The sequence below is a fragment of the Hippopotamus amphibius genome, chromosome 7, assembly GCF_030028045.1.
Source record: "Hippopotamus amphibius kiboko isolate mHipAmp2 chromosome 7, mHipAmp2.hap2, whole genome shotgun sequence".
NCBI classification, from domain to species: Eukaryota; Metazoa; Chordata; class Mammalia; order Artiodactyla; family Hippopotamidae; genus Hippopotamus; species Hippopotamus amphibius.
In genome coordinates this window covers 123,378,631-123,402,466 of record NC_080192.1, presented here as the reverse complement: position 1 = coordinate 123,402,466, position 23,836 = coordinate 123,378,631, and the positions used below count along the sequence as shown (strand labels likewise).

At 39.9% G+C, this 23,836-nt stretch overlaps 1 protein-coding gene across 2 annotated transcripts in view; it reads left to right on the top strand.

The window, feature by feature from the left end:
- Positions 1-9,233: 9,233 nt before the first annotated feature.
- Positions 9,234-23,836, top strand: part of YIPF4 (Yip1 domain family member 4) — a 43,137-nt gene continuing 28,534 nt past the window's right edge. For both annotated transcript variants that reach the window (XM_057741231.1, XM_057741230.1), the window contains exon 1: positions 9,234-9,557. In XM_057741231.1, coding sequence (XP_057597214.1) covers positions 9,479-9,557 — 79 coding nt within the window. In that variant the 5' untranslated portion in view covers positions 9,234-9,478. The remainder of the gene's footprint in view (positions 9,558-23,836) is intronic.

Sequence of the window (23,836 nt, the reverse complement as noted above, 5' to 3'; positions counted from 1 at the left end):
ATTATTGTTACTATTAATGTTATGGGCTGAATTGTGTCCCCCACCCCCCAGTTCCATATATTGAAGCTCTAACCCCCAATAGCTCTGAATGTGACTGTACTTAGAGATGGGGCCTTTAAAGATGTAATTAAGTTAAATGAGGCCTTTAGGATGGGCTGTAATCCAGTCTGCCTGGTGTCCTTACAGGAAAAGTAGGTTTGGACACCCCAAGAGAGATCCCAGAGATGCACACCCCAAGGAGAGATATGGGAGGACTCAGGGAGAAGGCGGCCATCTTCAAGCTAAGGAGAGTGGCCTCAGAGAAGCCAAACCTGCGGACACTCTGACCTTGGACTTCTGGCTCCAGAACTGTGAGAAAATAACTTTCTGTTGTTTAAGCCACCCGGATTACAGTGTTTTGTTGCGGCAGCCTGAGCAGACTAACACAGTTAGTATTGTAGAAGGGCGCTCAACTGTTGAGAGAACAGTGACAGGAGACGGGGTCCTATACTATTTCTGCAGACAATTAGCTGCATGACCTACAGCAAGTCACTTGACTTCTCTCTGCATTTTCCACCTCTCTCCTGGGTCGCAAGGATTAACTGAGATAGGGTCTGTAAAGACCCTATCAATAACAGGGGTCCTGTAAGCAGCAGTTCCCTTCACTTCTCGGTCTGGATATCAGGTTTCTTGTAATTCAGAGGAGTGGATGGACTGAGCAGTGCCCCCAGGGCTTTTCAGCACTGACCTTCTGCAGCTCTAACAACAGTGGAACGAACAAGAGTAGGTTTCATTTCTATAAAGCCAAAAAGTATTTTCAAAGTACTTTCCCTCACTTTGTCTCACGGTAAACACAAATGCATCCCTCTGGCTTAACGTGCATTTAAACATCAATTCTGAAGAACCCAATGAAACCCCAGCAGACAGACTCACCACCCCTAAAATCTCCCTGCAGGCAACTCCAGCCAGCCATGCAAAACCACATTCTTCAGTGTCAAGGCTTTCATACCCACCAGACACAAATTTTAATTGAATGTAAATCCAAATTTTAATATTTGGTTCCCAAACCCACTTAAAACCCCATTCTCTCTCCCCATGATACCTGGCTGAACAATCTAGTTGTCCTCTTCTTGGATCAAAAGATGCTTTTAATATAAAATTTCTTTTTATTTGCTTTCTGTTTCAGAGCAAAGCCTGGTGTTCCTGTAGATCTGAAGTTTCCTCATTCTGTGTCAGAGGATTGTAAGAGAAGGGCAAACACTGACAAGTTCTTCTTCTCCGTCTTTTCCTCAAAGCATAGCAAGAATGGTTTCAACACAGTTGTAGCTACCAGTTCAAAAAGAAAAGATGAGTGTAACAAAGTAGCCGGGGAAGGAAGTAAAATGAGCTTAAAGATGCAAAAGCTGGAAATTCACAATAGGAAAGGAATTACTCATTTGTTCTCTGTTTATTCACAACATACGAATCCTATTGCTGTTAGTTTATTATTCTATAGCTTAAAATGAAAACAAAGTATTTTGAACATTTAATGTGTATGTATTAATTTTTATTATTAACCAAGAGAGAAAGAGAAAGAAATGAAATAAGCTGGTTTGGTTAAAATGTATTGCAAAGCAGCCAAAGCCATGCTTATCATCTGTACCTCAGATCCCACAAGACTTCTAGCAAATGCACACTCTTAGTCACGAGGGTCCTGGGCAAGATTAGCACAGAGCAAATGGACCACCACTATCAGTCCACCCCACTGATGGTGCTCAGAGCATCCTCCTGGACTATGAAGAGCCACAGGCTCACACCTGCACACACATTCAGAGCTTGCAGTCACAAACTCCAGGAAGCCGGTTTATACTCAGCTCCCAGAATGGAGAAATCTCCCCAGCACTTCTCTTGAGAATAACATTCTTGCATACATTTCCCCCATCATTGCACAAATTTTCATAAACTTTTATGTTACAAAACTCCTCATTTTAAAAAGACCATTCTGACATTAACATATATCCCTTAAACATAGAGGGATATATAAGTTTTACCCCAAATAAATTTCTACATCCTGGGTTTTCTATGGAGGTAACTACAGTGTTTCCCAACTTGTGAGCTGTGTTTCTCTGAAGTGAGATTAAGGGCTGTGCGATCAGCTGGATTCTTGACATTTAAATGAAACCTATATGTAAATGTGTGTTCACAGAAAAAGAACTGTAAAGATAGGCACCCACAATATTAACAATACTTACATTTGGGGAGTCATTTTAAATTTTCTTCTTTTGTTTATCCATATAGTCTGATTTTCTATAACAACCACCTATTACTTTTTGTAATAACAAACGATATAAAACAGGATAGAAAAAGGAAATGCAGAAATGTAGTTGTAGTCTCCAACCAAACAAATCAAGTCTTAATCCCTGGAATCTGTAAATATTGTATCTTTGTAGATGTGATTAAATTAAGGCTGTTGAAGTGGTGAGATAATCCTGGATTATCTGAGTAAGCACTAAATGCAATCAGAAGTGTCCATGTAAAAGACAGGCAGGAGATTTGAAACAGAAAAGGAGAAGACAATATGACCGTGGAGGCAGAGACTGGAGTGGCTGTGAGTCAAGGAATGCCGGCAGCCACTTGATGCTAGAGGAGGCAAAAGATGGATTCTCTTCTTGAGCCTCCAGAGGGAGTGTGGTCCTGCTTACAGCTTGATTTCAGCCCAGTGAGGCTGATTTTGGACATCTGGGCCTCCAGAGTGTGAGAGAATAAATTTCTGTTGTTTTAAACCACCCAGTGTATGGTATTTTGTTACAGCAGCCACAGGAGACTAATGCTGTTGTATATCATGGTAAAATGAGCAAAATTATATCCACATTCATTTAAGCACATCCTCCACGTGGCCTCATCACTTTCCTTTGCAAAGGGATTTGCAGTTAGGTGTTTTCAATGCATTTAGAATGGATAAAGTACTAGAAATTTTGGCATCTTGAAGAAGTTCCAAGATCTATGTCCCTTGCCCTTTTGCTTTTCCTCCCAGTCTCTTCCCACCCTTTACTGTGAAGACCTGGAGCTGCCACCTCCCTGGTGCCCACTCAAGAAGCAGAGATGTCACTCTGTGAAGAGCAGGTCTCTGGGAAGAGCTGGTGCAGTTGCATAGGGGTTTCTGCCTAGGCAGAAAGAGCTTCATAACTCTGCAGGAAAAGGATTGAATTTATTCAGAACAATGCCTAAGACCTTTGTTGAAACAATAGAGATCTTGACGGAGAACAATAAGAAGAGGCTCCTAGCATCAAGATATAAGCAAGGCAGGACTTCCCAGGTGGCACAGTGGTTAAGAATATGTCTGCTAATGCAGAGGACAAGAGTTCAATCCCTGCCCCAGGAAGATACCACGTGCCACAGAGCAACTAAGCTCGTGCACCACAACTATTGAGGCTGCGCTCTAGAGCTTGTGAGCTCTTACAGCAAGAGAAGGCACCACAATGAGGAGCCTGTACACCACAATGAAGAGTAGCTCCCCACTTGCTGCAACTAGAGAAAGCCTGTGTGCAGCAACAAAGACTCAACACAGTCAATCAATCAATCAATCAATCAATAAAAATGATATAAGCAAGGCAGAGGAACCAGAAATTTAATGAAAGAACTAGGGAGACATTCAAGAAAGAGTCCTCCTGGAATCACAGTTTAACTGAGGATCTGCAAAGCTGTGTGCATATGTTAGTTTGCACCCACTCAAAGTTGAACAGTGGAACAGACTGGAAAGCATTCTCCAACCCATTCACAAACCCATCAACACAGGATGGAAGTCTCCCTGGCATAAATGGCTTAAAAACAACCTATGACCAAACTCTTACTGAAAAATAAACTACTGTGACCCAGGGGCAATTCCTAGGAAGTCTGCCTTAAAAATAAAATCATGTCAGAAAAATGGCAGACTAGGAAGCTCCAAGCTCTCAAGGAAACAACAAAAAAGACAACCAGAAATCAGCTGAACTAACCTAATAGGAGCTCTGGAAAACAGTCAAAAGTCTACAACAACCAGGTGAATGCCTAATCAAGGAAAAGCCACCTTCAAAACACTAGAAACTTTCATGGCTTTTTCTTTTTTTTTTTTTTAATAAATTTATTTATTTATTTATTTATTGGTTGTGTTAGGTCTTCGATGCTGCACATGGGCTTTCTCTAGTTGCAGTGAGCGGGGGTTACACTTCATTGTGGTGCATGGTCTCCTCGTTGTGGTGGCTTCTCTTGTTGCGGATCATAGGCTCTAAGCATGTGGGCTTCAGTAGTTGTGGCACATGGACTCAATAGTTGTGGCTCACGGGCTCTGGAGTGCAGGCTCGATAGTTGTGGTGTATGGGCTTAGTTGCTCCATGGCATGTATCTTTCTGGGGCAGGGATCAAACCTGCGTCCCTCCCCTGCTTTGGCAGGCGGATTCTTTTTTTTTTTTTTCTTTAAGAACTTTTATTGAGATACAATTGACATACAATACACTGCATATATTTAAAGTGTATAATTTTGCTATTTTTTTTCTTATTAGTAATGTATATATGGCAATTGCAATCTCCCAATTCATTTCCCCCCAACGGCGGGTGGATTCTTTTTTTTTTTTTTCTTGAATTGCATGCTTCATGTTTCTTTTGGGAAAAATTTCTCTTCCTCCCAGAAGCTTGTCAGCAGTGAAGAGAAGAAGGGGAGCAACTGTGTTTGGAGGGCCACTTTGAGGCGACAATCCTTGCTCTTTCCAAGGGGGAAACTGTCTTTCCTTCCTGGCACCAAATTCCAAGTGAACCCACAGCCCCTGTCCCTGTAGTCTCTGAATTGTGACAAGACACCCAGTTCCCAAACTCAGCCTTTTTTTTTTAGAACTCTTTTGAGATACAATTGACATACAATACACTGTATATATTTAAAGTGTACAATTTGATTTTTTTCTTATTAGTAATGTATATATGGCAATTGCAACCTCCCAATTCATTCCCCCACAACGGCAGGCAGATTCTTAACCACTGCGCCACCTAGGAAGTCCTCATGGCATTTCAATTGCTTTTGCCCCATCCCCTCCCTGGCATGGTGCCATCTTTGTCTGGAAAAAGTGGCAACCCAGTTCCCAGTTCCCTCCTTTCAACTAAAGGGCGAAGAGCAGACCTTACCTGCAACATTCTGGCTGCCTGAAGGACTGGTCTCTGCCTCACCAAACTTGAGTCTCAGATAGGGAAAAGCTGTAGCCACTTCTCATTGGAAAGTTGCAGGGGGACTGCAAACTTGCAGACTCCTGGGGCAAGAGATTACAGATGGAGACAGACACAGCCCAGACACAGCCCATCTAAGACACAAAAGAGAAGCTGAACTGAGACTTTATGGGGAATTAAGATGTTCAGAAGTAGCCATATGAGGAAGAATTGCAAAGCCACATGCAGTCCCAGGCAAGACACATGCTCAAAAAGGACCTGAAAAGACATTAAACTTTCACCTTGTGCTGATCCCAAGGCTCAGAGCACACCCAGCTAATCAGTGAAGAATTGCCATGACACAGAGCCAATCTTCATAGACCAGGAGAAGTGGCTATTTTTTCAAATGTCTACTTTTCATTGAAAAATCACAGATGATAAAATAAAATTTATATTTTAAGTCAAGACAAGAAAAATTTAAACATAAATTTTTTTCTCTACCCATTTAGGCCTCCTCCCTCCCCTCTACTGTACATTGTGCATCTGCATTACGCATTAACCAGACCTCCCCAACCAACAGCAGAAATACTTGCTCAACCATAAAGATCAATTTTTCTTCTGGTTCCAGCCACATAACTCTTTTTTTTTTTTGCACTCCTTTTACAGAATTTATTTTACACCTAATGTACCAAACAGCATTTTAAACACGGACATATCAACTCCCTAATAAAGCAAAAACAAAGGCATTTCCCTTATTAGAAACAAGATACATCATCACTTAGTCTTCAAACATTATTGCACCTTAACTTTCATAATTTCACATAACTCTTTAGAAGATAACACTACTTACTTATGACTTTATTAATGTTACTAGGTATATTATTTCTATTCTGCTTATTTTACACGAGTATTGTTTCTTGCATTACCAAATGTGTGACTGAGCCTCCGACAAAGATAATGATGACTAGGTGACTTGAAATAATTGACCAAATATATAGTTCTATAAGATCAATTATTGTAATAGTGTAACTTTAGATATGGGAAGAAGCAACAAGAGGGAATCATTTCCTGGACCATAACAGACTTACTAAAACAGGTGGTCCAGAGGCTTTTGGCTACTGTTAACAGGGATTAATCCAGTAACAGCACATTGAGTGGCCTATCAACAAAATCCTTGCCTGACCTCGGAATAAGCATTCCTAGAGCTGTGTGACAAACTGGACATACAAAGCTTCCTAAACCTTGGTAGAAATTAAGACAGAAAAGGGGGATTGTAAAATAAAGAAAGGAGAGAGAGAAAGGAATAGATAAATTATTTGAAGAAATAATGGCCAGGCAAGTGCAGGTCTGGAAGGTGGAGTTGAAGGGCCAGAGGAGTCACCAACAATCAACTTGAGAAACTAAGCACATCCAACTTCTGAGGAGAGTCTGACAAGGAAAATCAGTTGATCTGGTGCATAGGTATCACTTCTGTAGAGCCACAACTAAATATCTAGTGGCCTCTGTTTTGGTCAACAGAATGGGCAGTTGGGGAGAAGAGGTAAATGTACACTATAGGAATGTCAGGATAGACTAGAACCCATTGTATTTGTCCATCACCACATTTGACTAAGAAGATGCTCAGAGTCTAATGGCTACTGTTTCACTTCCACTTTCAAATCATGTGCAAACTCTCCTTTTTATTAAATTAGTTAATTAATTAATTTTTGGCTGCTTTGCATCTTCGTTGCTGCGAGCAAGCTACTCTTTGTTGTGGTGTGCAGGCTTCTCATTGTGGTGGCTTCTCTTGTTGCAGAGCATGGGCTCTAGGTGTGGGCTTCAGTAGTTGTGGCATGCAGGCTCAGTAGTTGTGGCTCACGGGTTCTAGAGCATAGGCTTAGTTGTGGTGCACAGGCTTAGTTGCTCCATGGTATGTAGCATCTTCCTGGCCCAGGGCTCGAACCTGCGTCCCCTGCATTGGCAGGTGGATTCTTAACCACTGCACCACCATGGAAGTCCTGCAAGCTCTTCTTTTGAGAAACTCTAACCTAAAGGCATAAAGGGAAGGGAATTTTAGGAATCATAGTTCCAACTTCACTCATTTGACCCAGTAGAAATGATCACATCCTTCAAGTCTTTGCTCAAATGTCACCTCCTCAATTTTGCCAATCCTGACCATGCTATTTTAAATTGCTACTCATCCTATCTCCTTTGCTGGCCAACCTTCCCTAGATTGCCCCTTACATGTTGGTATTCCTGAGAGTATCATTCTTTGTACTCTTCTCCCACACAGCACACTTTTCCTGAGCAATCTCACCTATATTCATAGATACAGTTACCAACCATGCACTGATGACTATAGTATACCTCCAGTTCAGAACCCTACTCGGTGCACTGGATCCTTATTATCCAAAGAATAACTGGACAGCTCAACCTGCCTGTTCATAAACTTGTGGTATTCAAAAATTTCCCCTCACCAAACTAGCTCCTCTTCTTCTATTTCCTCACTTGATGAATAATACTTCCAAACACCCACACAAGAAACATGAAGTCACCAAAGGCTTTTTCCTAGTCCTCACTTCCAGGCTTTTCCCATTGATCACTAAGTCCTGTGAATTCTTAAACAATATATCTCCCTATCTGTTTCTTCTTTTCCATCTCCAATGCTGCAACCCTAGTCCGAGACTTATTATATTTCTGCTAAAGTCTAATACCACTCTCTGCTTTCCAAACCAATACACCCACTACTGTGGATAGTTTAAGTAATTATTCTAACAAGGATATTTGATATGTCACTCCTTTGATCTAATTCTTTTAATGGTTCCCCCAACACTTCCATAAAAATATTTTTTAATCTTGCAAACAGCATGCAAGACTGTTCATTATTTCTTCTCTACCTATTCATGCAATCTCATCTGTAGCCATTCTCTCCCATGTAACCTAAGGTCTAAGTAAACGAAATGACTTCCAGTTTTCCAAGTCCATTAAATGATCTTTGGAATGTTGTGACCCAGGCTGCCAGACCCCACACCTCTTTGGCTGAAAATTTTTACTTATCCTTTAAGAACTAAGTTAATCATCACCTCCTGTGAGAAAATTTTCAATATTCCCTTTTACACATTAATGGCCATACCTACCCATTGCTCTGCTGCTGATCTATCATTTATTTCTCCAAGTCTGTCCTCATGATGTACCCTCAAATTTTCTCTCTCTCTCTCCAAATTGGAAGTCACATTAATGTAGCTTGGATATTAAATTTAAGTGTATTTATTTAAACACTTTAAAAATTAGGTAGATTTGTAAGTTTACCAGCAGACAGGAACTTCTAGTGAAAAGAGCATTGGACTAGAATTCAGGAGATTTAGGTACTCTCCTAATTCTGTTCCTTCCTTTCCTTTTCTGGCCTCAAGTGCCTCCCTCATAAAGGAATGCGGCTAGACTATAGCCCTAGTCTTTGGGTGGCAATTTACAGTTTATCTCCTTTTTCATTAGTATCCAATCCAGCCCCCTTCATTTCACAGATGAGGAAACTAAGTCCCAGAGATGATTTATAATTCTTACTTATTTTTTATTAATTAATTTCTATCGGAGCATAGCTGCTTTACAATGTTGTGTTAGCTGCTACTGCACAACAAAATGAATCAGCCATACATACACATATATCCCCTCCCTTTTGGATTTCCCTCCCATTTAGGATACCACAGTGCATTAAGTAGAGTTAGTTCCGTGTGCTATACAGTATGTTCTCATCAGTTGTCTATTTTATACATAGTGTCAATAGTGTACATGTATATACTACACGTGTACAACATATTGTACAATTAATTAATGACTAAGGGGAACGGAATCTTGGAATTTGGACCGGGTGCTGACCTCTAAGAACATTTCTAGTTCTAAAATTCTTTAACGTACTCAGTTAACAAAAGCAGAGGGAATAAAGTCAGAAGAGGAGGCTTAACGGAAACAAAAAACAGTAGGAAGACCGAGTTTTCTACGAATTATAACCGAACTTCCTGTCCTGGGTAAACTTCCGGAATCAACAACAGGGAGAGCCAATCAGGATCTTCCTCCGGGAGCCAATGGGAGAGCACATTACAAAGAGCCAATCGCAGCGGCGCTGTCACTGTTATGGTCCTGTCAGGGCGCCGGCGTCGTGGTTTCTGGGCGGTCGCCACCGAGAGCACTGTGGTGGGGTACCTTCAGGGGCAGCCTCGCAGGCAGCTGCGCTTGTCTCCGGCCTCGCCCTCAGCCTGCGGCTCTCGGCTCGCGGGCCGCACCGTAGGGCGCGCGGGCCGGTCGGCGCCGCGGCCGCCTTGGGGCCTGGGCCCAGCTGCAGCCTCCTCCTCCGCCGCGGGCTCGGAGGGGCCGCAAGATGCAGCCGCCGGGCCCGCCCCCGGCGTATTCCCCCGCTAACGGGGACTTCACCTTTGTCTCCTCAGCGGACGCGGAAGGTGAGACTGAGCCCCGGGAGGGCCGGTCGCTCTGGGGGACGCCGGGCGGACGCGGCAGTGTTTGGTGCGGTCGTGTCCGGTGGGGACGGGCAGGAAGCTGACCCACGGGTGACTCGAGCCCTCTAGCCCGCCGGGCCTTCCGAGAGGGCCGAGTGGCTGAGGGTGGGGTGTGGGAAGCTTTCCAAGTGACTCGATCCACTTCTGGATTTCCCCACACCGTATGGTGGCAGGTTTTTTCTGGCGGACTTAACCACCTCGAGGGCACCCACTGGACCCCAAGATTTTATTTCTAAAATGACTTGGTGTTACTCAGAAAGAGGTGCTTAGATTGGCCGGGCTAGGTGTCAGAGAATGAGAACGAGGAAGGAGAGCTATGTAGCTTTGTTATTTATCCACACATAACTTTTTGCTGAGGTTAGATTCGCCTCTGCAAATACTAACATCCCTCGAGGAGTTCGTGGTTTTTATGGAATCTGATATCTTGCCTACGTCCCAGTTTTCCTCCTATATTATAGTGTTTGACTTCAATATTCAGAGAAGTAGACCCAGATATATTTGAAACTTCTTGTAATCCAGGTGGGTGTTCCCAATAGCTTCTCCAGATTTCCTTATATACTGTTTTGAGGAAGCATTTGTGCTGGAGAGATTTTTCTGCAGCGTGGGAGAAGTTGTTTTCCTCCTTTTCTCTGTGCTTTACCAGACTCTTTGTAACTGAAATCTTTCTCTACTGCTTTCGTTAGACTTTGTACACCAGTAATTTTCCAGTGACCAGACTTACTGCTCATTGTGAAAAAATAAATTATACTAAGCTATAGAACTTTCATTCTAGATAAGGACCTAGTGTGTTTCCTGCGAAATCGAGTTTTGTAATGCATCAGTTAATATAGCTTGCTTTCCCTTTTGCTGTTTTGCTTTCCTTATTTTGGTTTTTGAATGGCATTGTTTTAAAAAAGTAGTAGTGTAGTTTTGGTTATAATTAAAATGCAAACTAAAATTTTTATCATTGAGAACGTAGCTGATATATTTAAATGTAATATGGAAATTTGGTGAAATATAGCAATCCAAAATATTTTAATTTGTTTCATCTATATTTGGTAGCCTAGTGCTTGGGGAGGATAATGAACTGTAGTTTCCCAGATTTTAAGAACAAATTGTCTGTCGTTGAGTATAACAACCTGATGTTTGTTCGAATGCATGTATCTATGCTTATAGTTTTCATATCTTACTTTCCTCCAGGAATTACCTTTCTTAAATATACCTAAGAAATTTGACAATAATATAACAAGCTAATCCATTGACTCCATGTACGAAACCAAGAAACCTGGAATCAGTAAATCCATAACGTTCAAACTTTTCTGTATAGTCTCCAAGAATGTATAGACTCCCTGTATATCCAGGTATATATAGACAGGGAGAGATATTTGTATAATAATACCCTCAAGTTTATAACATTACACAGTTTAAATTTACAAAGTATTTTAAGCAAACAGCAGGATAAGAATCCTGCTAGGCTTTATTATTCCTATGTTTTATAGTGAACCTGAGACTTAGAGATGTTCAGTAACCTCCACATGAAGGATGTGAAATTAAGAGCTAGTGTTCTGTCTCCTCAGATTTCTTTATACTAAACCATGATGAGTCTTACATGTATTTTTGTAAACTGAATAGTGTTTCTGATGTATAGAGTTCTGGATTTGCATCCTGTTTTTTACCAATTACTATCTAGGTGATATTGGGCAAGTTACTCAATCTCTCTTGACCTCAGTTTTCTGTATACATAAAATGAGAATAATAATACCCAAGTGCTCAAATATTTTGCAGATGCAAAGCACTTAGTACATCTGGAAGAGTTAAGTGCTCAGTATTTGTTAGCAGTGTTGCTGCTGCTTTAGGTTTTACTGTTAACTCGTCCCACATGAACATTTGACTCTACAACACCAAGTCTCCTCTCTGGTTCCTAAGCATGTCATGTAGATTCTTGCTTTTCCCTTTTTATGATGTTTATCTAACCATGAATGTTTTCAGCTTATAGATATTTTCATGTATACCTTATTTTTAGATTCTGTCCAAGTCTCTCTCTTAATGATATTTATCCTTACTAATTTGTACATGTCCTTTGTTCTAAAGTGTGCCTTGGTGTATGTCTCTATATCTGTGTATATCCTGGTCCTCATGCTTAGAATGCTTTCTCCTCCTTAAAGATGAAACTTAAGGCTGAACTCGAGATGAAACTTAAGGCTGAACTCAAATACTACTCCAGTGCTGAAATTTTGCTTAACTGTTTCTCAGAAACATCCCTAATCTTTTCTATATCCCAGCACTTAGCACAGAACCCAGAATATAAGCATCAGAAAATAATTGTTTGTTGATGGAATAAATGATTTCTGCTTTCTTTTATCTCCTATGACCTAGATACTTGGGACAACAAAACCTAGCACATTTTGGATGGTATAACTAAAAAATTACTGGATTTAGAGCCAGAAGACTTCAGTTAAAGTTCTGACTCTTACAATAGCTATGTGATATTGGCCAAATTACACAGCTTCTATAAACTCAAATTTTCATCCATAAAATGAAAATCACACTTTTAAGAATATTGTGAAAATTACTTAATGCGTATAAAAGCAGAGTCCATAAGTACAAGTTAAAAGAACATAGGCCAAATTAAAAAAAAAAAAAAAAAAAAAAGAACATAGGCTGTGTGTGAATAAGCCAGTAAATGAATAAATAAATGAATAATGAAATCCAGACTCAATATTCAAGTTTGTGGTGTGAAACTACATCCAAAACCAGTAATGAAATGCATGTGTATAAATGCAAGAATGTAATGATACCATTATACATGTGTAAAGTATAATATAGAAGTCTTTAAGGCAATCCTTTGACTTTGTTTTGTATCGCACAAATAAGGAATTCTTTGCCTGCTTTATTTCCACAGACCAGCAGCATTGGCATTGCTGGGCACTAGTAATGCAGAATCTGCCTTAATCATAATTTGCATTTTGACAAGATCATCTTTCAGTGATTCATATGCACATTGAAGCTTGAGAGGCACTGATTTAGAATATTATGAGAGATCAACAAGGAGAGGAGGAAGTTTTTTATAGCTAAAAGATCAGGGACAGTTTAATAGAGGTAATATTTTGCCAAAGTTTGAAAGATAGATAATGTTTTGTGTATGTAGGATGGAGGGAGTACGTCCATATGCAAGGGACTGCATATGAGGAAGTCCCTAACACCAAGAATGGCTTAATAAGAAAGGGATTTAAAAAAATTCATCATACGTAATAAATGGTATAAAAAGGAGGTTCAAAGGTGGAAGTGGTTAACTGCAGGAAGGGATCAAGAAAGTCTTCAGAGAGAGATGAGGTACATTTTGAAGGAAAAATAGTTCTTCAGGTTGAAAAGAGGGAAGAGCTTCACTTAAAAATTATGCACATGCAGTAATTGGTCAAGGCAGTCCCTGTATTTTATATTTCTTAATCTTCACAGACCTAAAACAATGCAGCCATGAGCTCCTTGGGTTTAGAAGCTGTGTTTTACTGTTTACCAGTATCATACCTACTGCTTAGCACAGAGCCTGGTACATAGCAGGAACTTAATAAATGTTGGATGACCACATGATACTTTTTGATTAAGATAAAGGTGTTGTGCTGCTAGAACTGAAGCCAACACTAATTCAACAGAAGTCCAACAAGTAGTTGGAAAGGACATGAACAGAGGCCACTAAGCAAGGAAGATAATCTATGCCACCCAAAAGCCATTTTCCCATCCTTATGTTTTTCTACCTCTAAATATCTTTGTATCTATATCAAAACATTCATCTTTCCTCCAAATCTTAAAGGAAACATTTCTTTCTTTCCTAGGATAAGCCTCTATTAGTGCTTTTATTCCTGTATCTTCTTGCCTCTTTTGGAACCTTTCTTTGTTTTCCTGTCTAGAACTTTTTATTTCTCCTCTGGTTCTTCCATCACTATCATCACTCACAGGTCCCCTCCTAATTGACAGAACTTTTAATTAAATCTACTACTTCCCGTTTTCTTTACTTCTCTGTTACTTCCTATTTCCTCAGCATCCAACAATCCCTACCACTCTGCTGAAACTTGAATTGCTTCCTATCATCTGCAGACGGATCTTCAGCAGTGTTTCCCAAAGGGGAAAGGTTCTGTGACAAAAATTTGGTAAATAATGTGTTAAGCTAAGTTAAACCAGTTTTCTTAATGCATAATTCCTAGAGCCTTTAATATGCCAATATTAGTTCTGAAATTCCAAGTGGAGGATTTTCCAAACTTAGTGACTATCAAAAGCTTTTTGTGGAGGGCATCTCATAGGATCCAGGTGCCATAGAACATGCATAAAGAAACACTTGCCTATAAAGACAAGTTTTAAAAAATTGAGGTTTTTTTGCCTGATATTTATTCTCTTAACACTTTGTCCCCAACCTATCTTCCACAACTTTTGAACTCTGCCTTTCATAAGCCTTGGGCTTCCATGCCTTTGTCTCTGCCCTTTCTTTTCCTTGGAATCTTTCTTTCTTTCTTTCTTTAAAATTTTATTTCTTTTTTATTGAAGTATAGTTAATTTGCAGTATTGTGCCAGTCTCTGCTATACAGCAGAATGACTCAGTTATACACATATAGACATTCTTTTTTGATATTCTTTTCCATTATGTTTTATTACAGGATATTGAATACAGTTCCCTGTGCTATACATTAGGATCTTGTTGTTTATTCATCCCATATGTAATAGTTTACATCTGTGAATCCTAAACTCCCAGTCCTTTGCTCTTCCACCCTTCTCCCCCTTGGCAATCACAAGTCTGTTCTCTGTGTCTGTGAGTCTGTTTCTGTTTCGTAGGTAGGTTCATGTGTGCCATACTTCAGATTCCACATATAAGTGATAACATATGGTATTTGTCTTTCTCTTTCTGACTTACTTCACTTAGTATGATAATCTATGGTTGCATCCGTGTTGCTGCAAATGGCATTATTTTGTTCTTTTTTTATGGCCGAGTAGTATTCCACTGTATATATGTACCACATCTTCTTTATCCATTCATCTGTTGGTGGACATTTAGGTTGTTTCCATGTTTTGGCTATTGTGAATAGTGCTGCTGTGGACATAGGGGTGCATGTATCTTTTTGAAACATGGTTTTGTGTGGGTATATGCCCAGGAGTGGGATTGCTGGATCACATGGTAATTCTTTTTTATTTTTATTTTTTTTGGCTGTGTTGCATCTTCGTTGTTGTACATGGGCTTTCTCTAGTTGCGTCAAGCAGGGCCTACTCTTCATTGCGGTGCATGAACTTCTCACTGTGGTGGCTTCTCTTGTCACAGAGCATGGGCTCTAGGTGCACAGGCTTCAGTAGTTGTGCCACACGGGCTCAGTAGTTGTGGCTCGTGGGCTCTAGAACACAGGCTTAGTAGTTGTGGCACACGGGCCTAGTTGCTCTGTGGCATGTGGGATCTTCTGGGATCAGGGATTGAAGCTGTGTCCCTTGCACTGGCAGGTGAACTCTGAACCACTGAGCCACCAGGGAAGTCCCTCATGTGGTAATTCTGTTTTTAGTTTTCTGAGGAACCACCACACTGTTTTCCATAGTGGCTGTACCAACTTAGATTCCCACCAGCGGTGTAGGAGGGTTCCCTTTTCTCCACACCATCTCCAGCATTTGTTATTTGTAGACTTTTTAATGATGGCCATTCTAACTGGCGTGAGGTGGTTTCGAATTGCATTTCTCTAATAATTAGTGATGTTGAGTATCTTTTCATGTGCCTGCTGGCCACCTGTATGTCTTTGGAGAAATGTCTGTTAAGGTATTCTGCCCATTTTTTGATAGGATTGTTTGTTTTTTTGGTTTTAGGTTGTATAAGCTATTTGTATATTTTGTAGATTAAGCTCTTGTTTGTCGCATCATTTGCAAATATTTTCTCCCATCCTTGGAATGATTTCTTATTCCTTCTCTGCTCATCCACTTATCTCTCGTGGCCAGATTCCGGTTCTACTTCCACATATCCCTCCTGACTACGTTCTTTGATAGCTTAGGTCTCTTTACTCCAATGGCACCTATGAGCTGTTGGTAATAGGCATTGTCGTTTACCTATAGAAGAGTGTGTTTTACAGTACTCATGGAGTTTTGTATCATATTCAGCATTCCAAAAAGAAACCCTGTACCCATTTTCAGTCACTCTCCATTCCCTCCCTGCCTTCCAGCCTCTGGCAACCACCAGTCTACTTTCTCTCTATATATATTTGCCTGTTCTGGACATTTCATGTAAACAGAGTAGTACAATATGTGACCTTTTGTGTCTGGTTTCTTTCACTGAGAGTAATACTTTCAAGGTTCATTCATGTTACAGCATGAATCAGTAACTCATTCCTTTTCTGGCTGAAAAAAATTCCATTGTTTGGATATGCTGTCAATTGGATTTTAAACTCCTTAAAGTATCTCACTTCTTTATATCACTCTCAGGGCATTATAGAAATAAGTAATCCTTAAATATTTATTGGTGGATTAATTAACCAGTGTTGAAAATGAGGAAGGTACTCAAGTGAAAATGACTTAATGTTTGTGATATAGTTCCTCTTGCCAAAGGCAAGAAGCTTGTCTATAGTCTCTCTCACTTTCTCATATTCAGTTGATCATCAAATTATTTCAGAATAGTGTTGCCAAAAAAAAAAAAAAAACCCAGCCTCTGTTCACCAGTGGCAAATAGAAATATGGAGACAGAGCTTTGGAGGAGTAGAAAAGATAGCTTTATTACTTTGCCAAGCAAAGAGGGAACACAGTAGGTTAGTGCCTCCGGAACTGTGCTCCCCTCTCTGGGGAATAGGGAGAGGTCTTATAGTTGGGGCTCCTGGTCAGAGGTAGGTGATAAGGATCAGGGCAGTAACAGTCTTGCATTCTTCTGGTGGGCTGGTGGTGAGGGAAGTAGGAGTCAGCATCATCAACCTTCAAGTCGAACTGGTCTGGGGTCTGCATGCTTGTGGGCAGGGGTTTCAACATCTGCAAAATAGCTCAGAGATATTGTATGTATTGTTGATGGGGAAATAGGACCTTGCCCCAAGGCTGCTCTTGACTGTTTCTCCCTGGTCTCATGCATCCTCTCCTTTCCCTAATTAACAACAGCTTGAATCTGCCCATTGGAACTCAGGGAAGGTCACAGAGGCTGAATGAAGAGTGTTTCCTATAATCAAAGAAATAGGGGACACAGAAAGACTTTGTGCCCAGGAGCCCCACAGGGCCCTGCTCGGCATGAGGAGCTCCGGCATAGCTATATAATTAATCTGTTCTTCCCTCTCTACTGACATTGCCTTAGTTCAGATCCTTTCCATTTCTCATCTATACTCTTTGCTGGCCATACTCCCTCCTCAAATCTCTCCCCACTTAAATCAGTCCTCCATAGTGCAGCTAAGATGTTTACAGAATACAAATCTAATTTTGTATATTTGCTTTATTAAAAGCCTCTAATGTCTCTTCTTGATATAAGCTCTATGGAGCTATTTGCCCTTCCATTAATTAATTCATCCAGTCAGCACACATTTGTTGGTTTGCCTACTTTGGGCCTGGCACTGTTATAGGTACTGGAGATACGTTCAAAACAAAACTACAACAAACACACTTAGTTCCTCCCATCAGACAGCTTATAGACATTAACCAAATAATCATGCAAATATATTATTATTAATAGTGATAAATGCTGTGAAGGAAAAGTTCAGGGGACTATGAAAGGAACTAATCTAATGGGTGGCATTTAATTATCTAAAGTTAGGGGAGACAGCCTGGTACAAAGTCCCTGAGGTACAAGGGATCCTGGTTCATTCAAAGAACGGAGAGGCTTAATATGGCTAGAGCATGGGGTCAGGGTGGGGAGGGAGGCAGAAAATTGTTCTGGAGAAGTAGATAGGGCATGTAGAGGTTGTTAGATTTGAGTTGGAAAAGCAGTGGGAGGCCACTGAAGGATTTTAAACAGGAGAGTGAAAGATTTACATTTAAAAAGGATTCTTCTGGCTATAGGTGAGAATGGATTGGAAGGAGAATGTCTGGGGAGGCAATTAGTAGACCATTATGCAGGCAGGAGATGATAGTTTGCATTAACTTAGTTCAGGTGGTGGAAATGGAGAAAAGTGGGCACGTTCAAAAAATATTTAAGGGTAAAAGTGATAGAATTTAGTGGTAGTTGAATGGTGTGGGGAGCATGTGAATGAAGGAAACTGTTAAGGATAATCAAACTTCTGGTATACGGTGCTGGATGGGATTAGTGGTACTATTCGCTGAAATAAAAAACTGGAGGAAGATCTTAAAGATCAAGAATTCAGTTTTGGAATGTTGAGTTTTAGATGCTTTTGAAATAGCCACAATGTTAAGCTGACATGTTAAGCTGACAGTTGATTGTATAAGTCTACAGAAGAGGACTGGGCTCAATATATTGCTTTTTTGAGCTCAGCCTTCCTCAGTATTTTTACCCCTTTTGATGGTCTGAATGTTTGTGTCCTCCAAAATTCATATGTTGAAATCCTGATGCCCAGTGATGATATTAGGATGTGGGGCCTTTGGGAGGTACTTAGGTCATGAAGATGGGGCCCTCGTAAATGGGATTGGGGCCCTCATAAATGGGATTAGTGCCCTTATAAAAAAGATTCCACAGGTCTCCCTACCCCCTTCTGCCATATGAGGGCACAAGGAGAAGTCAGCTAGCCAGAAGAGAGCCTTTACCGGACCATGCTGACGCCCTGACTTTATTTTTGTTTTTATTTTGGAGCTCTTTATTGGAATATAGTTGCTTTACACTATTGTGCCAGTTTTTGACTTAAAAAAATTGCACTGTTTGAGAGTTGCGAGTTGAGTTTATTTGGGGCAAAATGAGGACTGCAGCCCAGGAGTCAGCATCCCAGATGGGTCTGAGAAACTGTTCCAAAGAGGCAGTGGGGAAGATTAGTATATATGTATCCTTGGTAAAGGAGGAGTACATGCAATCAAATACATTTTTTATGGGGGGTTTCTGCTAGTCACGAGGAGCAGACGTCACCATGTAGGGATTTAGTGCTTTTCTAGATTTGAGGAGATGCGAGGGTTGGGCTCATAAAATCAGCTCCTGAAAACATCTAACTATCTGAAGATCTGTTCCACCCATTTTCCAAAGCAGAGTGCCTCATTCCTGGCCTCCACCCTGAATTCTCTTCAGGGGATGTTGAAGGTAAGCAGCTGCAGCAGCACGTGTGAATTAATCATTGTAGTAGAGGTAGATGGCAAGTGCCCATATCAAATGCCAATTTATAGTTGACAGTTTTCGCTGTACACCAAAGTGAATCAGCTGTATTTATACATATATCCCCATATCGCCTCCCTCCCTTGACTCCCTCCCACCCTCCCTATCCCAGCTCTCTAAGTCATCACCCATCATCGAGTTTATCTCCCTATGTTATGCAGCAAGTTCACACTAGCTATCTTGTTTTACATTTGGTAGTGTATATACATCAATACTACTCTCTCACTTTGTCCCAGCTTCCCCTTCGCCCCCACCCCCACCCCATGTCCTCAAGTCTGTTCTCTACATCTGAATCTTTACTCTTGCCCTGTCACTGGGTTCATTAGTACCATTTTTTTAGATTCCATATGTATGAGTTAGCATACGGTATTTGTTTTTCTCTTTCTGGCTTACTTCGCTCTGTATGACAGTCTGTAGGTCCATCCACCTCACTACAAATAACACAATTTCATTCATTTTTATGGCTGAATAATATTCCATTGTATATATGTGCCACATCTTCTTTATCCATTCATCTGTTGATGGGCATTTAGGTTGCTTCCATGTCCTGGCTATTGTAAATAGTGCTGCAATGAACATTGTGGTACATGTTTCTTTTTGGATCCTGGTTTTCTCTGGGTATATGCCCAGTAGTGGGATTGCTGGGTCGTATGGTAGTTCCATTTTTAGTTTGTTAAGGAACCTCCGAATTGTTTTCCATAGTGGCTGTACCAACTTACATTCCCACCAACAGTGCAGCAGGGTTCCCTTTTCTCCGCACCCTCTCCAACATTTATTGTTTCTAGATTTTTTGATGATGGCCATTCTGACTGGTGTGAGATGATACCTCACTGTGTCTTTGACTTGCATTTCTCTAATGAGTAGTAATGTTGAGCATCTTTTCATGTGTTTGTTGGCCACCTGTGTGTCTTCTTTGGAGAAATGTCTATTTAGGTCTTCCGCCCATTTGTGGATTGGGTTATTTGCTTTTCTGTTATTAAGCTGCATGAGCTGCTTGTATGTTTTGGAGATTAATCCTTTGTCTGTTGCTTCGTTGGCAAGTATTTTCTCCCATTCTGAGGGTTGTCTTCTTGTTTATGGTTTCTTCTGCTGTGCAAAAGCTTTTAAATTTCATTCGGTCCCATTTGTTTATTCTTGATTTTATTTCCATGATTCTAGGAGGTGGGTCAGTAAGGATCTTGCTTCGATGTGTGTCATAGAGTGTTCTGCCTATGTTTTCCTCTAGGAGTTTGATAGTGTCTGGCCTTACATGTAGGTCTTTAATCCATTTTGAGCTTTTTTTTTGTGTATGGTGTTAGGAAGTATTCTAAATTCATTCTTTTACATGTAGCTGTCCAGTTTTCCCAGCGCCACTTATTAAAGAAGCTGTCTTTTTTCCATTGTATATCCTTGCCTCCTTTGTCAAAGATAAGGTGTCCATATGTGCGTGGGTTTATCTCTGGGCTCTCTGTTCCATTGATTTATATTTCTGTTTTTGTGCCAGTACCACACTGTCTTGATCACTGTAGCCTTGTAGTATAGTTTGAAGTCAGGGAGCCTGATTCCACCAACTCCTTCTTTACTTCTCAAGATTGCTTTCGCTGTTCGAGGTCTTTTGTGTTTCCATACAAATCGTAAAATTTCTTGTTCTAGTTCTGTGAAAAATACCATTGGTGATTTGATAGGGATTGCGTTGAATCTGTAAATTGCTTTGGGTAGTATAGTCATTTTCACAATGTTGATTCTAACAATCCAAGAACATGGTATGTCCCTCCATCTGTTTGTATCATATTTGATTGACACCCTGACTTCAGACTTCCAACCTCCAGAACTGTGAGAAACAAATTTCTATTGTTTATAAGCCACCCAGTCTATGGTATTTTGTTATAGCAGCCTAAACAGACTAAGATACTCCTATATAAAAATGATGGTATGTACAACTCACAGTACATTATTGTGATCAGTAATTTGTAGACATAATCAATAATTTTTTATTAATATGCTTTTTTGAGTAAACAATAATTTTCTGTTACTCTGTTAAGGTGGCCTTTTCGCCTGCTTTGTATGATATTCCTCCTCCCCAGAAAGGATATCACCTGTAATATAATTTAGTTGTGTTGATAGAGGAATCTTTAGTTTTTTCCTCTTTAAAAATTTACTACTTGATTTTTAGAAAGTTATATCCATGTAGGTATTATCATAAATATCTTCTATACAATATGCCCATGAAGTACAATATATGATATACTGGGTACAAGAATAACTTTTCTTCCCTGTTTGAAAATTGAAAATGACTTTTTAGTCAACCTTTCTTGGGGAGAAAAAAAGGTAGTTAAGCAAGATTTATCTTTTAAAGAATTAATCTATTTCTTTTCATAAATTTTAAACTTGTAAGGCATTACACAAGTCTATAAATGTGATTAAATTGCAGAGAACTATACACATGTACACACACACACAAATAAGTGCACTTGAAACTGGTAAAATCTGAATAAGGTCTATCGACTGAATCAATGCCAGTGTCCTGATTTTTATAGTATATGTGATGGTATGGTACTATTGAGGGAAATGGGGTGAAGGGTACATATAAACTCTATGCAACTTCCTGTGAATCTATAATTATTTCAAAATAAAAATGAAAAGACTTATAAGGCAAATAAAAGAAATTTCTGTTAGATAACGGTTTATGCCAACATGGGATTTAATTTTTCTAAAGGTAGGCTCAGGAAGTGTAATTGATTTTAATATTATGTGCAATGTAAAAATTAATTGGCAGTATTGAATAGTAGAGCTACTAAAATTATAAACCAAAATGATATGAATAAAAATATAATCTAGGACACAATTTTATATAAGGCTTTAAAATTTTTTCTCATGGAGTAACATAATCAACTCCAGTATAAGTCTAGCAATTATAAAGTCATTATGTACTTGTGTTGGTTTCTTGAGCTCTTTCATTGGCCTATATATGCATTAAAATGTTTTTATAACTAAAATGGAACAATGGAATTTATCCCCTCAAGTGTGAAACGTGCTTATTTTATTTTGCTGCACGAATAGTCATTTCTGGGGGCTTCCTAGGTGGCGCAGTGGTTGAGAATTGGCAGGCGACATGAGTTTGATCCCTGCTGCAGGAAGATCCCACTTGCCACGGAGCGGCTAGGCCCATGCGCCACAACTATTGAGCCTGCTTTAGAGCCCGTGGGCCACAGCTATTGAGCCCAAGTGCTGCAACTACTGAAGCCCACGGCAATGAGGAGCCTGTGCACCACAGCGAAGAGTAGCCCCTACTCACCGCAACTAAAAAGAAAGTCAATAAAATTAAAAAAAAAAAAAAAAAAAAGTCAGTTCTGGTTTAGATTTAATCACACATGGATTTCATTTCATTTTCATTCTAATAAAATGGAATTATTTTTGTCCTTGCTCTTGTTGCTTGTTAAGTAAGAAAACACTTATTCACATATATAAAAATTTGGCAAGTACCAACGAAATGTTCATGTTCATTGCAGATTACTCTTCTTTCATAGAAATCTAGAACTTTTGTAGGGGCAGATCAGTAAATCTCACCCCGAGTATACTATCCTGCTACACTGACTGAGTTCCAAGTGAAGTTCTCAGGTTGAATAGAAGATTCAGAGAAAGGATCCCTCACTCAGAAATACACTGGAGTTGAAAGGGAAGGAAAATTACTGTTAAGTTTTGTTCTGCAGTTTTTCCAGTTGGCCTTCAATAAAACTTGAAACTTACTGATATTCTTCCTCACTCTGAGTCCAAACAGTAGTGGAAACGTTTTTAAGGTTTCTTTCAAAGATTATTTCCTCTTAAATTCACTCGTATTTATTGTTATCTTTATGTTGTTTTTTTACTTAGAAAATGACAAGAATATTATAGTGTAGTAAGAAAGAATTAATTTAAATTTATGGGACTTCCCTGGTGGCACAGGGAAGTGGTTAAGAATCTGCCTGCCAAAGAAAATGGAGTAAGAGGAAAAAAAGAAAAAAAAAAAGGAATCTGCCAGCCAATGCATGGGACATGGGTTCAATCCCTGGTCTGGGAAGATCCCACATGCCACGGAGCAACTAATCCCTTGTGCCACAACTGCTGAGCCTGTGTTTTAGAGCCCACGAGCCCCAACTGCTGAGTCCATGTGGCGCAACTATTGAAGCCCCCGTGCCTAGAGCCCGTGCTCTGCAACAAGAGAAGCCACTGCAGTGAGAAGCCCACGCACCGCAATGATGCCCCTGCTGGCCTCAACTAGGGAAAGCCCATGCAGCAATGAAGACCCAATGCAGCCAATAAATTAATTATTAATTAATTTAAAAAAGTAAAATTAATGTTTTGTAATTCTGGATACCTATCCTAGAGTTGACAGTCAAGCTAACTGGTTCTTACTCTGATTTAATGTAAGACAGCCGTGCTCCTAGAGTGATTTTTGAACTATTTCTCATTGTTTTCCAATACCGTTTTTTATGTGTTAGCTTGATCACGTGTTAGGCTAACTACTGTTTTTTTTTTTTTAACATTTCTGTTGATTTTTTGTACTCACATCTAATTGTGTCTTGGGGGAACTGGGTGATGTGTCAGACTGCTGTTTCTAGCATTCCCCTACATATGTGTATGATGTTTTCCTAGTTTGTGTAGAATGGAAAACACTACGAAATTGCAAGCTAAAGGTGCCTTTTTGAGGTTTGCATCCATGCTATGAAAAACTGCTAAACATGTACAATTCTTTCCCACAGCTCTCCTTAGCACTATAATTTATATATCCTTTTTTGGTTTAGATTAAGGACTTTAAGTGCAATCTTTTCTAGAGGCCAGGAAACAGCTGTTAAGGTCCTTTCCTTCCTCATAATTCCAAAACCTTTAATGTCACTGCTGTACTAATGACTTCCTGATCTAAGTCTTCCTCTTTTTAAATCAGGAAAGCACTCTTTGTACCTGTTGGAAGTAGAATTTTAGTTAAGTTTCAGCTCTTTCATTTTCAACTTAGGGTAAGACAAAGAAGCAGAAAGTAATTTTGAGAGAATAT